Source organism: Cygnus olor, chromosome 1, assembly GCF_009769625.2.
Source record: "Cygnus olor isolate bCygOlo1 chromosome 1, bCygOlo1.pri.v2, whole genome shotgun sequence".
NCBI classification, from domain to species: Eukaryota; Metazoa; Chordata; class Aves; order Anseriformes; family Anatidae; genus Cygnus; species Cygnus olor.
The window spans coordinates 53,602,550-53,617,827 of NC_049169.1; the positions used below are offsets into that span (position 1 = coordinate 53,602,550).

Consider the following 15,278-nt stretch of genomic DNA (forward strand, 5'->3'; position numbering starts at 1 on the left):
TCAAATACATACTGTGATACAACCATGTAATTGAAATTTGTTATTATATTTCCATTGTGCTAGTCTATGTAAAAAACAGTTCATTCACTGTATCATGTTTCACTGCACAATTTTTGTGACAAATTAAAAGTAGCACCTTTTTGTTTACTTTCATAAGAGTTTCTGAAGAAAATGTACTGAAATGTACCCAGTAATCTTCTGTGAAAAATCCTGACAGATATTTTTTTCATAATAGTAACTGCACAATTGCTTTAAATGGCTTCCGTTCTGTTTACAAAGCATTACCAGTACATCATAGAAATAAATGGTGCATGCTGTAGACCATGCGCAATAGCACAAAGCAGTTATTTGCACAATAAAACTTAATTTGGTTCAGAACTCATAATGAAGTGAAGGAGACTAATAAAGCCTATTGCCTTATTACCAGCACAAAACATTGGTGTATTATTACATTTAAAGCATAAAAATGGCTGCCAATCCAGGCACTTGGTTCAGAAAGAGACAGTGCTCACTGATGGCCTCAGAAGATGGAAGGAGGCCCTGCAGCCAGCTGAGTGCCCCAGCCATGGGCCGCCCCTGGACCACAGTACCCTGGTCACAAACAGAAGTGCCCTCATAGACACGTTGATAAAACTTTGACACCTAGAACCTGTCAATAGGTATCATGAGCACCAACCACCAACAGTGAAAGATCACAACTATGGTTAGTAGTCTCACCTAGGGCCGGATCTCAGTGTATGACCTCACCCTTTTGCCACAAGGTAAAGACCTGACTGACTTTTTAAGCCAACTATCTTTTACAATGTCCCTCTGATCAGGCTGAATAACACTGCTATAAATCTGAACATAAATTCTCATGCAGAATTAGCCAGCATGTGCTGGCTTTCTAGTAATGATAGGGTGATGCTTCTTGGCCACTGAGTATAAGCATATAGATTTATTTATTTAATTAATTTTCTGCTTTTTTAAGCTCCATAATGCACAAACATACAAGGTCTGTTTTCATTAGGTCTACCACTGTATAACCAACAAGGTTATAAAAACTTCCTCGTGAGGTTGCTCTCACCTTAATGAGGATTTCTTCCTCAGAAGAAAACCTTAGAAGGTCAGTAAACTCAAAAATGAAGGAAAAGAAGAATGTACAGTGAAAAATATTGAAAATATGTATTATTCATAACTCCTACCATTTTTTGTCTTTGAATAAAGCAGTATTTTTCTTGACATGTCAGGATATGTTTTGGCTCAATTGTGTAAAGTTTCTGGAAAGCTCACTACCTGACTAGCAAGAAAATGTACTGGAATCCAGACAAACATAACATAAACCTAGCTGAGGTTGTCAGTCAGACATGAACACTTATTTTTAAAGTGAATTTTCAAAATGCTACAAAAGCCCAACTTATAAATTTGTCTGATTCATTTAAGTAGTTGAATGGAAGAGGACAGACTACCAAGTTTAAAAAAAAAGTGTATTTTTCCTTCTCCATAGTGAGATCCAAGGGGGGCTGTTATTGCTGAAGGTTTCAATCCCCACCTTGAAAAGTTATTTCTGCAATCTGGAAAGTTGTTTGTTTTTTTTTTTTTTCTTTTTCTTTTGTTTTCTCAAAGTGTGGCTGATGTTGCTTACAATGCTGCACAGTCTGTAGTTATTTCAACTCCTAACTGTTGTGAAAAAAAGCTCTGAGTTCATAATTGTACTTTTAAATATAGCTGTTTGGAAAGCTCAGAACCTACACTGCTGAGTGGAAAAACTAAAGAATTTTGGCATTAAAGAAATCTGCAAGAAGATTAATTTTTATCTGTTGTTTTTAAAGGTTCTTTATGGATTTATGATGAGTTTGGTTTATTAAGTCAGAATGTGCATTTGTTAATGTCTGTAAAATTCTGGAAGGTTTTAATTAATTTCATCTTATACAGGGATAGCTCCAAAATTCTGCATTTGCTTGTCAGATAAAAAAAAAAAAAAGTAAATAAAATAAAATCTGTTTCTTTGCCTTAATACTTTGTTTTACCGCACTGGAAAAAAAAAAAAAAGGGGGGGGGGGGGGGGGGGGGGGAGGGGTGAAAGCAAGGCAAGAAAGGAAAAGAAAAGAAAGGAAAAGAAAGGAAAAGAAAAGAAAGGAAAAGAAAAGAAAAGAAAGGAAAAGAAAAGAAAGGAAAAGAAAAGAAAGGAAAAGAAAAGAAAAGAAAAGAAAAGAAAAGAAAAGAAAAGAAAAGAAAAGAAAAGAACGGAAAAGAAAAGAAAAGAAAAGAAAAGAAAAGAAAAAAAAAATGCTTTTATTAGGCAAGTTATGGGGAAAGAAAGCTACACAGAGGTACATTGATATAAAGTCTTTGTCTCAGTTATTTACAAAGCAGATGCGTCAGACAATGGGCCTTTTCTTAAGATCAACCCTTCTAAAACCTCTCATCAGCCTTACACAAAAAGCAAGGTACTCAGAAGCTTTAATGATTCTGTTCCTTGGAAAATGGCCTGGAGCTCCATAGTAAGAGACCACATTGGTGGAAGAGAAATCCTACTTGTCCCCTTACTGGTGATTGCAGCGGAACAGATTTTCTGAAATAAAAGGATGGACTGGAATCCATTAGAATTATATGGCCAGGAAGCGGGGAGAAGAATAGATTAAACAGTTGGTGCTGTTTTAAAGTTAAACTATTCAGTTAACTAAATAGTTAAAGTTGCTGCTTTAACTAGTATTTGTGATTTTTTTAAAAATAGCTTTTCAAAAGCAGTACAAAATTGCTGTCATGCTTAAGATTTTAGAGCTATATATATTAATGTGTGGATACGTATTGCAGATCCTGTGAGTCTTCATAAAGAGCCATGTCACAATGGACACTAAAATCCATTGGTTTATTTTATTTATTTCACTTTTAATTCTTGAACCTGTTATTCAATTGCATCTACTATTAACTAATCAGAAATTTTTGAACTGTGGTTTCAAATAGTCTTTACTGAGTAAAATAGTATTGATCTATGAGACCAAAATTTGATGAAAAATTTAAATTCCAGTGTTAAAAGAAAGTTCACAACTACTGAGATTTTAGAATGTGTGAAGTCACAACAGAAATTCCAAAAACACAATCTGCAACCAAAATGGAGTTTCAGGTTTGGTTAAATGGAATGAACAAATGATTTTTATTTTTTTTTTCATTTCATGTTATTCACTGGAAATATTTTCCTTTTCTGTTGATAAAAATTAATTGTTATCTGCCTTCAGGGATTTCTTTATCCCACCTACCAAAGTCACACACTTTGGTAGGTGAAGTTTTCGTTATTTGACAAAAGCTGACGAATCTTAGACTTTGAGCTGCTGTTGTCTAGTGAATGGTGAGAAGGTGGTTAAGTCACACAGACATCCTCCCTGTGTTTTTCAGGAGGACTTTGGTGGTCTCATTACTGGACTATCTCACTAGAATACTCTTACTCGAGGATGAGGCAAACTTCCTGTTTGGACTCTTCCTTTGATCAACATAAAAAATGGAGCAAATCAGAATTTGTGGTAAATCGTGTAGCTAAATCAACATTCTGTCATTTTCTGTGTGGAATTTAAACTGTTAGACTGTAAGTCAGTCCACACCATGATACCTCTCATTTTGTGGTCTATTGCTAACCATGATGCCAGAGAGAGCACTTGCAGTGCAACAGGAGCTACTGGCCAGAAGAAACTTCACATTGCTCTTGCCTCAATCACCTGCATTGTTGGAAATAATCTAAAAAGTGTTGATCTTTATGACAAGCTAAGAAACTCATCATTATTGGACAACTAAATAGAGTTGGTTGAGTAATGTTAATTATTTGCAAGTTTGTATTAAGAAAAAGATTCCTTGTGAAGGTTTAGATGGCAGGGATCTGAATATCTGCCAAAATAACCTAAGCTGGTGCATTGTGTCACAGTTGTAGGTACTGAAATCAAACAGGTCTTGTTGAAACATGGATCAAGCTGCTAATTCAGAGAACATTTTGCAGTGCTCCAAGTATGAGTTTTCACCACAGCAGGTGCTGGGTTGATACCTCTGCTTCTCACGGTGAGAGCCTGTGATCCAGCTGCCTTCCTACAGGCCTGTGGTTGCAACTGCTGTTGTGCTCTTAGCTGGAGGACTCTGTGGCTTGGCACATGCAAGGTTTCCTCCAGGAGCTTGCGAACAGTGACAACGTGATGTAACTTCGAATTGGTTTCTTCCATGCAAAATATGTTTTATAGTGCCAGAATTTACACAGAGAAAGTGGATGTGAAATACCAGAGACCTAACGCAGACCTGGCATTGCCTGGCAGGCCTCGAGGTAGACCTGCCATGGCCTCAGACTCCCACTGCTTGCCCTGGGCATTCAGCCATCCTTTTCTTATGGCAGAGCCATTCCTCAGGTGATCTCAGTGCCCAGCAGCTGCCTCAGCTGGCAATTGCTGCCAGTGCCTCTTGTAACTCTTTTAGCAGATTAGTCCATTTTGATCTCTAGTCTCTCCACTGAGCTAGCAGTGCTAAGGCTGTGATGGCCTCTCCCCCAGCAACAAGAACCACTGCTGTGTCTAAGGGAATACTCTTTGACTGGGTCATGATTTTGCCTTTCCTGCCTGGTTTCTTCTCTCATGCCAGGGCGGGTAACTCACCATAAACAAATGCACAGAGACTCGAGCAATACTCATATGAATGAATGTTAGGTTTCCCCCAGGTCTTCAGTTATGTACATCTTAGGCATCATTAAAAATTGAAGTTTTCAGTTGGAATATGTTTATAGACTAGAAATAGCTAATCTTCTTGCCAGAAAAAGATTAAAAATCTCAATAAAGTTTTTATTTATAGGAAAAATGTAACTGCTCATTCAGATCACTTGCAACTGTATTATAAAGGGAGATTTCCATTGAAATCTTTTCTTACCAGTTTGAGTACTTATATACCTATACAGAGTTTTTGCCTGTGATTTCATGAGCTGTCTGTCTTGCAACCTAACAATAATTTATCCAGTGTTGTGAATATATGGAAAAAAAATGCAGGTAAGTGTGCACTATGCAGTACTATAATTGCTACAATTCAGCAATCATGAGGCTGCAAGTGATTACATAGGAGAGGGATAAAAAGGAGTATAAGCAGGAAAGCAGTGGATGGAAAGATACCACTGATAATTTGTTTTGCTTTTGGTTTGTAAGTTACACTAACTTTGTAAACTGGAGCAATCTGCTAAGAAATTTCAAATATTTGTCCCTTTACCTGTGAATAGATTTCCTATGTACTTTGAAGAGTATTTAGCCTCCATCTTCAACAGAAAATGTGTTCCTAACATACATACCATTCTTGAGGTATATGGACCACTAGTATTTTAATCTTCCATTGTGAGGGCAGTTGTGAAGACAAGTGAATTAATGATTACAAGGAGTTAAGCATCACGACAAAGAAAGTGATAGAGATACTTTTGTAGGTAGTAGATCTGTAGAGGCTTAGAACCAAATATGATCTCTTAGAGCAGTGGAAGTAGTCATTTTTAGCTACCAATCCAAAATTATAACATTCCCTGCCCTTATAATGGAGAATGCATTTCTGTGCCTTGGATATCAGCATTCCTGGTCTTGCATCACACAAAACTGTGTTCAAGTGCGAAGTTGTGAATGGCATCTCCTGGGCATGCACTTATGCTGCTTCTGATATCCTGCTGATAAACTCAGACTGCGAGGATGTAGGCACAAATGTCTTAAAGTACTGCACCTAAATCTGTCACACCTCAGCTGACAGAGTCATTAAAATTGCAGTAAAATTTGAAACTATCCAGTGGCTTTCTAATTAAATATTGAAAGTCTCTTTTGAACAGAATTATTAAAAGATTTATTTTTACTCAAGGAGAAATACAATTAAAATTAATATTTTGACATATCTGAGGTTTTTATGCAAGTCCTGTTCTTACAATTTACAGCAGGCATTCAGGTGACCCCCACTGAATGAGGGGCATCCTTTCTAAACCTGCCCTGAGAAGCACATAAAATATGACATAATTGCCTTTGTTTGGTTTTAAATGTCCCATGACAAATTCTCTTTTCATAATACCTAGCTTTTACTCAGATTCACAAAAGGTTCAATTTGTTTTTTAATGAAAAGATTTTGCAGGTGTACATTCCATGCTGTGTCTTTCCTCCATCAAAGAGTGAAAGAAATACAGTGTATTGTTAATACAAGATCCTGATGATACACAAGACTGATTACCATTATAATTCATTTCAGAAGTTATGTGTAAAATGTCAAGAAAATTCACATGCATTTCTATCCCTATAACTAAAATAAAATATTAATAATGACAAATCCTGTCATTATTCCATCATAGCAAAATTAAAATTGTACATAGTACAATTGTACATAGTACACTTAAAATCGGCTAGCAAACGTGACGCCCATCTACAAGAAGGGCCGGAGGGTAGACCCGGGGAACTATAGGCCTGTTAGTTTGACCTCAGTGCCAGGGAACCTCATGGAGCAGATTATCTTGAGTGTCATCAAGCGGCACTTACAGGGCAACCAGGTGATCAGGCCCAGTCAGCATGGGTTTATGAAAGGCAGATCCTGCTTGACGAACCTGATCTCCTTCTATGACAAAGTGACGCACTTAGTGGATGAGGGAAAGGCTGTTGATGTGGTCTACCTTGATTTCAGTAAGGCTTTTGACACCGTTTCCCACAACATTCTCCTCAAGAAACTGGCTGCTCTTGGTTTGGACTGGCGTACGCTTCATTGGGTTAAAAACTGGCTGGATAGCCGGGCCCAAAGAGTTGTGGTGAGTGGAGTCAAATCCAGTTGGAGGCCGGTCACTAGTGGAGTCCCTCAGGGCTCAGTGCTGGGGCCAGTCCTCTTTAATATCTTTATCGATGACCTGGATGAGGGGATTGAGTGCACCCTCAGTAAGTTTGCAGATGACACCAAGTTAGGTGCGTGTGTCAATCTGCTCGAGGGTAGGAAGGCTCTGCAGGAGGATCTGGATAGGCTGGACCGATGGGCTGAGGTCAACTGTATGAAGTTCAACAAGGCCAAGTGCCGGGTCCTGCACCTGGGGCGCAACAACCCCAAGCAGATCTACAGGCTGGGAGATGAGTGGTTGGAAAGCTGCCTGGCAGAGAAGGACCTGGGAGTACTGGTTGATAGTCAGCTGAACATGAGCCAGCAGTGTGCTCAGGTGGCCAAGAAGGCCAACAGCATCCTGGCTTGTATAAGAAGCAGTGTGGCCAGCAGGGCTAGGGAAGTGATTGTCCCCCGGTACTCGGCTCTGGTGAGGCTGCACCTCGAGTACTGTGTTCAGTTTTGGGCCCCTCACTACAAGAAGGACATGGAGGTGCTCGAGAGAGTCCAGAGAAGGGCAACAAAGCTGGTGAGGGGTCTGGAGAACAAGGCTTATGAGGAGTGGCTGAGGGAGCTGGGATTGTTCAGCCTGGAGAAGAGGAGGCTCAGGGGTGACCTTATCGCTCTCTATAGGTACCTTAAAGGAGGCTGTAGCGAGGTGGGGATTGGTCTATTCTCCCACGTGCCTGGTGACAGGACGAGGGGGAATGGGCTCAAGTTGCGCCAGGGGAGGTTTAGGTTGGATATTAGGAGGAACTTCTTTACTGAAAGGGTTGTTAGGCATTGGAATGGGCTGCCCAGGGAAGTGGCTGAGTCACCATCCCTGGAGGTCTTTAAAAGACGTTTAGATGTAGAGCTTAGTGCTATGGTTTAGTGGAGGACTTGTTAGTGTTAGGTCAGAGGTTGGACTAGGTTATTTTGGAGGTCTCTTCCAATCTAGATGATTCTGTGATTCTGTGAAATAATTTCAATCAATCATCTTATTTAAATGTCTCTTAAAGGTCTAACCAGTGGCTTCTGAAATGCTGCGTTGACATTAATACAAATTAGAAATATAATTTGAAAAAAAGTGCATTTATGTTTATGAATTAGGATTTAAATTCCATTCAGGCAGAAGGCATAGGAAACCACCCCAATCTCTAAGCATCCTTTTTTTCCATGCACTACACCTAATTATTACCATATAAAATGATAGACATTGATTAAACTTTCACATGAGCTATCCCTCTCAAAATTAAAGCAAAGTCAAAAGATGGACTGGGAGTCTAAATTATGTTCTCAGTAGACTGAAATCTGATATTTAACACTGTTTAAATATAGACTGTTATGATAAAATAATGTAGGAGGACATCCAAGTAGTCAGTTTCACTGTTCTCTGAAAGACTTAGATAAGAGCTGGATGGAAAACTGACATAATATATTCACAACAAGTTTGGCTTATCATATCATCCATGTAGAAAGAAACATATTTTTGACTGGACTACTTCAATTTAAGAAAAATATAAAAATAATAAAAATAAAAACCTTGTAGGTCTGTCAGCTGTAGCAAAGTGAAAAATGGGAATCAGAGTTTAATTGGCTAGAACAGATTTGTTTGAATGTTGAAAGATCAAAGAAACCAGTTCAATAGTTTAAGGTAGGAAAAGTATATAAAAATTAGCTTTTCAAAGGCCTAAAATCTTTGACATTTTGACACCAAAAAAGATTCTTTAATTGATCCAGCTTCTTACTGTTTTTAAGGGTCTGTCAAACACTATATATGTTGTTCAGAGCTTTTGTTATCCACAAAAATTATATTTAACTAGTTCTAAAATTGGTAAAGTTAATAAATTAAAAACTTCAAAGTATAAAAATGAAATAATCAAGTCAAAAATATTTATCACTGTTTTAAACATCAGAAAGAATCCTACAAAATAAACACCTGTAATATTTTAGCTTTATGTGCTTATTAATTAATTTAAATATCTTTATATCTCTACATACAAGCGTATATTCCATGGAAAACAAATTAAAACAAGGTGATTACAGTAATTACATTTAAATCCTTCACTGGCAGATGGTTTTAAATACAATTTAAATAGCAAAAACATTGAAGATAAAGTCAATAGAGAAATTGATTATGCAACTATTTAAAAATTAGAACAGTATTTTATTTAGCCTCCATAGAGGCCTTATACTTTTGAAAGCATATAACTATATTTATTTGTCTGTACTGTTATACACACTGTGAGTATTTATTTGTCTGTACTGTTATACACACTGAGAGGAAAAAAAGCATCCATGAGGTAACTGGAGAAATTTTCCCCACCACATCTAAGGAGTGGGCAGGACCAACTATACTGTATTATACTATGATATAGAATCATAGAATGGTTTGGGTTGGAAGGGACCCTAAAGATCATCTAATTCCAACCCCCTGCCATGACAGGGACACCTCAAGCTAGACCAGGTTGCTCCCATCCAACTTGGCCTTGAACACTTCTATGGATTCGGCATCCACAGCTGCTCTGGGCAACCTGTTCCCGTGTCTCACCACCCTCACAGTGAAGAATTTCCTTCTAATCTCTAATCTAAACATACCCTTTTCTAGTTTAAAGCCATTATTCATCATCCTATCACTGCACTCCCTGACAAAGAGTCCCTCTCCAGCTTTCCTGTAGGCCCTCTTTAGGTACTGGAAGGCAGCTTTAAGGTCTCCCTGGAGTCTTCTGTACTCCAGGCTGAACAACCCCAACTCTCTCAGCCTCTCTTCGTAGGAGAGCTGCTCCAGCCCTCTGGTCATCTTTGTGGGCCTCCTCTGGACTTGTTCCAATATGTCTATTTCCTTCTTGTGCTCTGGTCCCAGAGCTGAATGCAAGATTGGAATCTCACAGGAGCAGAGTCGAGGGGGAGAATCACATCCCTTGACCTGCTGGCCATGCTTCTTTTGATGCAGCCCAGGATACAGTTGGCTTTCTGTGCAGCAAGCACACATCGAAAGCTCATGACATGCTTCTTGTCAAACAGCACCCCTAGGTATATATAGTATAATAATACATGGTATATAGTGGATATATAGTATAACAATGGTGTAGTATAGCAATATATTATATATATAGTATAGTAATGTTACACTATAGTATAATACTATACTAGCAGCATGCTTTTTGGTTCATAACATGATTTTTTTCCTCGAATTTCTTCACTTCCTTGATGGAATTAATTTTGCTTCTATTTAGCCATCATAATGGAAGCACCTAAATTTAATATAATCACGTGTTTTCAGCCAGGAGAAAAGATATGCATGTTGTTCATCCCACCTCTTTCAGACACAGAAGATATGCTGACAGTGTTTCTCTCTCCAGCTTTTACAGAAGGAATCAGATAACCACTTTAATCTCAGCATTCAGCACTTTAGCTTTTCAGTTATCCTGCTCTGTGCCAGCCAGATATATTCAAGATTTTCAGCTCAGCTATTGTATTTGTGTCTTGAGCCAATGGATGATACAGGATAGCTAAGGGCATTTTTGCCTTAAGTAGAGCATGCTCTGTTGTGGGGTCACAGGCCAGGATTTCAAGAAAAAATTTTTACGGGTAGGAAAGGTACCCAGAATATTCTTCTTGTGATTTATAATTTAAGATACACATTAATAGTAACAATGGCTTCTCCCTAAGGATGTCAGAACATTTATAAGCCTAATGGCAAGGTCTCTGTTTTATCTGGTCCCTTACCGGTCATTATTCTCTGATTCACTCCAAATCTTACTGTCTAAAACACCCAGCAATGTTCTCCAGCTTCCAAGCTGTGAGGCACCCTGAGCTGTCAACTACAAAATCACTCTTATATTGTGTTCACAGTAAATTAGTTATCTAAAGCCTGGAATTATAATGAGGTAATGAATAGCCTCTCAGGAAGTAGAGAACTGTACAAAGGTCTACAGAGATCAACATGCCTGTGAGAAGAACGCAAGGTTAAGGAACATTTTTTAGGTTTTGGGGTATCTTCATCAGATTAAGCCACAACATTTAGAAAGCTCCAGCTAGAGAACTAGTACTCTAGATTTAAATTTAAATCCACAATTCTTTTTCATTCTTCTAAATCAAATATATATATATATATATTATTGTGAATTTTCAATTTACTTGATTGAGTTTGGCAAAGTTAGTAGGGATCCAAATTTAGACTTAAGATAGAAAGATATCTTAGGACTTAAGTATGGGAGTACCAGCATCTCTGCAATTTTACACTCCAGATTTAAGTGACGTTGAAACGTGTTACTGTGGTCCAGGTCAAAAGCTTTGCAAGTGTGCTAAATGGGAAAATAATGTCTGTAATAGTGATTTAGAAAAGTAATCTAAAGATTTGAGGACCGCATTCAGAAACTAATGAGGAAAAAACTTTGTGATATGTTTGATCATATTTTAGGAGGTAGTACTTGGACTTGAACCCAAGGTTGACTGTCCAGTTTTCAATAATTACGATGGTATTCATGCACATTTATTTTCATTAATGTCTTCTGTTAATTTAATTTAAGCACATATGACTTCATCCTCAATAATATTACCCTTTTCTTTTTCAAAAGAGAATTTAGCATGAAAACCATTAAGAATTATATCAAATATTATTGCCTTATAGGGTTAAATAATATGTAGATGGTTGAAAAGCTTACTGTAGACAAGACATACTTTGTAAGAGGTACGTTAAGCTGGATTGCATAAACATAAAAACATAAATATAAGGAATATGTATGTTCTTATTTCTCAGAAGCAGTACTACTGACTTTTATCAATACTGAACAATCACTCACTTACCTAGATTTGTAATATTATTATCTGTTGTTGTAATGATCATCAGAATTTTGAGAAGAAAGATTTAGAGGCTTCCTAGGTAAAAACTTAAGAGTCATCTGCATCTTCATCTGCACCTAAGTCATACATCCTCATAACCCGTACAGCCATGTTTTGGTGTGACTACCTGTGTAGAAAGTTAGATAATTTTTTTCAGTGACTAAATTAGCACATTTGTAAATATTTTGCACACTTTAAAAAGTTCAAGTTAAATAAGAAATAAGCAATAAATGCAAGTGTGATAATAATAAAAAACCCTCTCCTTTAACAAAGTGAAAAGTAAAAATTCATTTTTATTTGTAAGGCAACAGGAGGAGAGTTTCCTTGCTGTCTTAGGATCATTAATTCTCAATTAATTTATTCATTAAATCAGGAAAAGAGAAGTATGAAAGCAAATTAGCGGTGTAGTTCTTCACAACTTAGAACTGCTACGTGACCGCTAGAGCTGATACTTTTAAGATGGGCCAGACTTGAAACTTCATTCTGCTCCTGCATGTTGTTACTCTGTATCCTTTTCAGTAACAAAAACATTGTAACAATTAGCCTTAAAAATGAGGGATTTTTGGCAAAGACATTGTTCCTAAGTATTCAAAATTAAGTGAATCCCCCCAAATAATAGTATACAATGTTAGATGCTTTTATTTGCATTTCACTTTGAGGGTATAATTTTATTTAGTTAGTTATTTTAAAAGTGGTGGTCCAAAGGTATCTAAATACCAAAAGAGGAAAAAAAAAAAAAACTGTTGTGAAATGTGTGAAGAAATGATAAAATTTTGTAATCATGTTTACACCATGTTCTTACTGATGTGAAGGATGATTAAGGATTTGTATTAGAAATAGGTGATAAATCAAGATGATGTCATAGTGAAGTCTGCATTTTAATGGATCAATGATTATTGTATGAAACTCCAGATCTATTGTCAGCTGACAGTTAACATATTCCATGATTTTACATTTATTTCACATAATTTACAGTTACTCTCTGTAAATCATTATTTTATAATATATACTTTGAAGTATCTCCTTTAAGCTACCTGAAAGTCACTTATAGCCTTATTAGCTAATTTTATTAGCTAATTTTTCTTGCTGTAAACCATTATTTCTTTAGTTTAGGTTTAAGAACTATTTGCATCATACCAAAAAATAAATAAATAAATAAATAAATAAATAAAAATAGTGGAGCTATTCAGAGAAAAAGTTTTTAAATTTTTAAATTACCAATGACTATACAAAAGGAATCACTGCTAATGAGATTATAAAGATTTCCTTAGGCAAAAAGCCTTTTAAAGCACAGTGTGTTTGTACATTCCCAGAAGACACATATTGTCTCACACAATTTTAATTCCCACTCTTTTATATTTTCATATAATTGTTGTGGGTGAAATTATGCCCTCCAGTCTTGGTCTTGACACTGAAACCAGTGGAAATCACACAAATGCATCAAGGGCTGTAACTTGAAAATCAGTGAGGAGTGAAACTGCCTGACTCAAAACACTTTTCCACATTTATATTAAGGAAGAATTATGTAAAGCGATGTGTCCCTCAGATCTCAAATGCTGGCCAGAGCTGATTCAAATAGTTATTACAATCAGAACTTAAACATAAATTAAAAGTAAAATTTGAACCCCTCCCCCCAAAACAAACAAACAAACAAACAAAAAAACACTTTCAAAATAAATTATTCAGACCAAAGTACATATATTTTTTAATGTAGATTTCCATCTACTAGTTACTTCAAGTCCCACAGATTCCTAACTGCTGAACATGCTTACCAAGTAGTACTGACTTAGGTCTTCCCTACTACAACATGCTTTTTTCTTTCAGGACAGGGCAGTATTTTAGGGTGTTTTTGACTCGGGATTTATGCATATATAATAGAGTGATAGAAACCTTTAAATTTACCCTAGCTTTCCAAAAACCAGCATCTACCCATCATACTAGTATTCCACTGTAATACACGATGCTATCCATTCGGTAAACCACTTATTATATATGCTCATGAAAGCAGAATATTGCAAAGAGAAAGCAGCTTATTTTCCAGTAACTGTGTGGGACTTTTTATACCACTAAAAATAAATGAAGCAGTATCTTTAATATGAAAAAGGAAAAAAAAAATCCTACTTGTATCTGCATTAAAATAGTCATTGAATACCACACTTAGGACTTTTATGTACATGTTTTTCTTAAGAAAAAGCCCTTAAAATTCATGTTACAGTTACTAAGTGCTGGAAAGTTGATAAAACTAGAATTTCATTTTACATCACTTGTTTTTCTTTCATAGTCTTTTGGCTCTGTTCTCCTGTAATGCTACTTTGGTAACCCATTGTGTTCAATGTGAAAGAATAATAAAGATAGAAGATAAAGCAAGACATAATGTTGAATATCCTGACATTCTGTCATTCTTTTGTATCCTTAATGCTCCTTAATCATTAGCAATATAAGTTTATTTGCTTGTTTGTTGTGTTTGTTTTTTGTTAAACCTCTCTGCATGTATAGACCTAATATTGCAGATGTTACAAATGGCCAATTTGGTATCAAAATGTCACTAGATTTCACAAACCGCCTGCTAAGTAATTTTTGGTTTTCTTATACCTATGACCATTTCCTTTCTATCTTTTGCAGATTGTAGCTTTGCGTGAACAAAATGCACACATTCAAAGGAAAATTGCAGCTGGTGAAGGGCCTGCTGAATCAGAGCATATTGAAGGAATGGAGCCAGGGCAAAAGGTTCATGAAAAGGTATAAAATATTAGTTTTCATTGGAGCACACAATCTATATAAGAACTGATTCAGTGTAACACTGTAATGTGAATATAGTATAAGTGTAATGTTAATCTATTGTAAGTATAATGTGAATATTTTATGGGACTTCCATTTACAATATTGTCTGCCCACTGAAACCAATGTCAAACAATGAATTTGTTCACATGAAAAGCAAGTGCAAATGGGCAGGTCTTAGCTCTCTGATCAGATATTGAGTTAGGCCTACAGATTATAGTAAACTTTTATTGTTTGTTTGTTTGTTTTTTGTTTTGTTTTTCAAAATGCTGCAGTTCTCCTTCTGAGTGGTCCTCCCTATGTCATAGGCAGAAGAGCAAGGTGTAATTGTATATACATACTAGGGCATATATGCATAAAGGGCATATATGCATAAAGGGCATATACACATAAAGGGCATATATGCAAAAACTGCTGCCAATGTAGTCCATCAGGGAATGACAAAGAGACCTAAAAACTAGAAAAACACATTTTCCTCTGTGTTACACATTGACATGTTGCAGGTTTATATCCTTACTCATATAAAGAAAAGTGAAGAGCATATTAATTAACATTCTTTCAATACAAAATAGCTGTATAGTAGTTAGGCTATTTGCCCATTTAAGGCTGAACAACAAAGACAAGTTATAGAATATCTGATTTAGAAATAAGGATTTCCTCTGAATCTTAGTTTTCCAGATGGATAAAACCAAGTTGCATATCTTCTCTTGATTCACAGTTATTAAATTAATATGCAAGCATAATATAACATTTTGCAGACAGCTGAACTGAGTAAAGTTGCCGCTTGGTTCTCTAATTGTGTATTTTTTATAATGACATGTGATGAACAGTGGCATAAATCACACTTACAAAAATAATAC

At 36.4% G+C, this 15,278-nt stretch overlaps 1 protein-coding gene across 10 annotated transcripts in view; it reads left to right on the forward strand.

The window, feature by feature from the left end:
• PPFIA2 (PTPRF interacting protein alpha 2) overlaps window positions 1–15,278 on the forward strand; it is a 335,497-nt gene that overhangs the window by 236,193 nt on the left and 84,026 nt on the right. For all 10 annotated transcript variants that reach the window (XM_040558390.1, XM_040558388.1, XM_040558404.1 and 7 more), the window contains one exon: window positions 14,263–14,379. In XM_040558390.1, coding sequence (XP_040414324.1) covers window positions 14,263–14,379 — 117 coding nt within the window. The remainder of the gene's footprint in view (window positions 1–14,262; window positions 14,380–15,278) is intronic.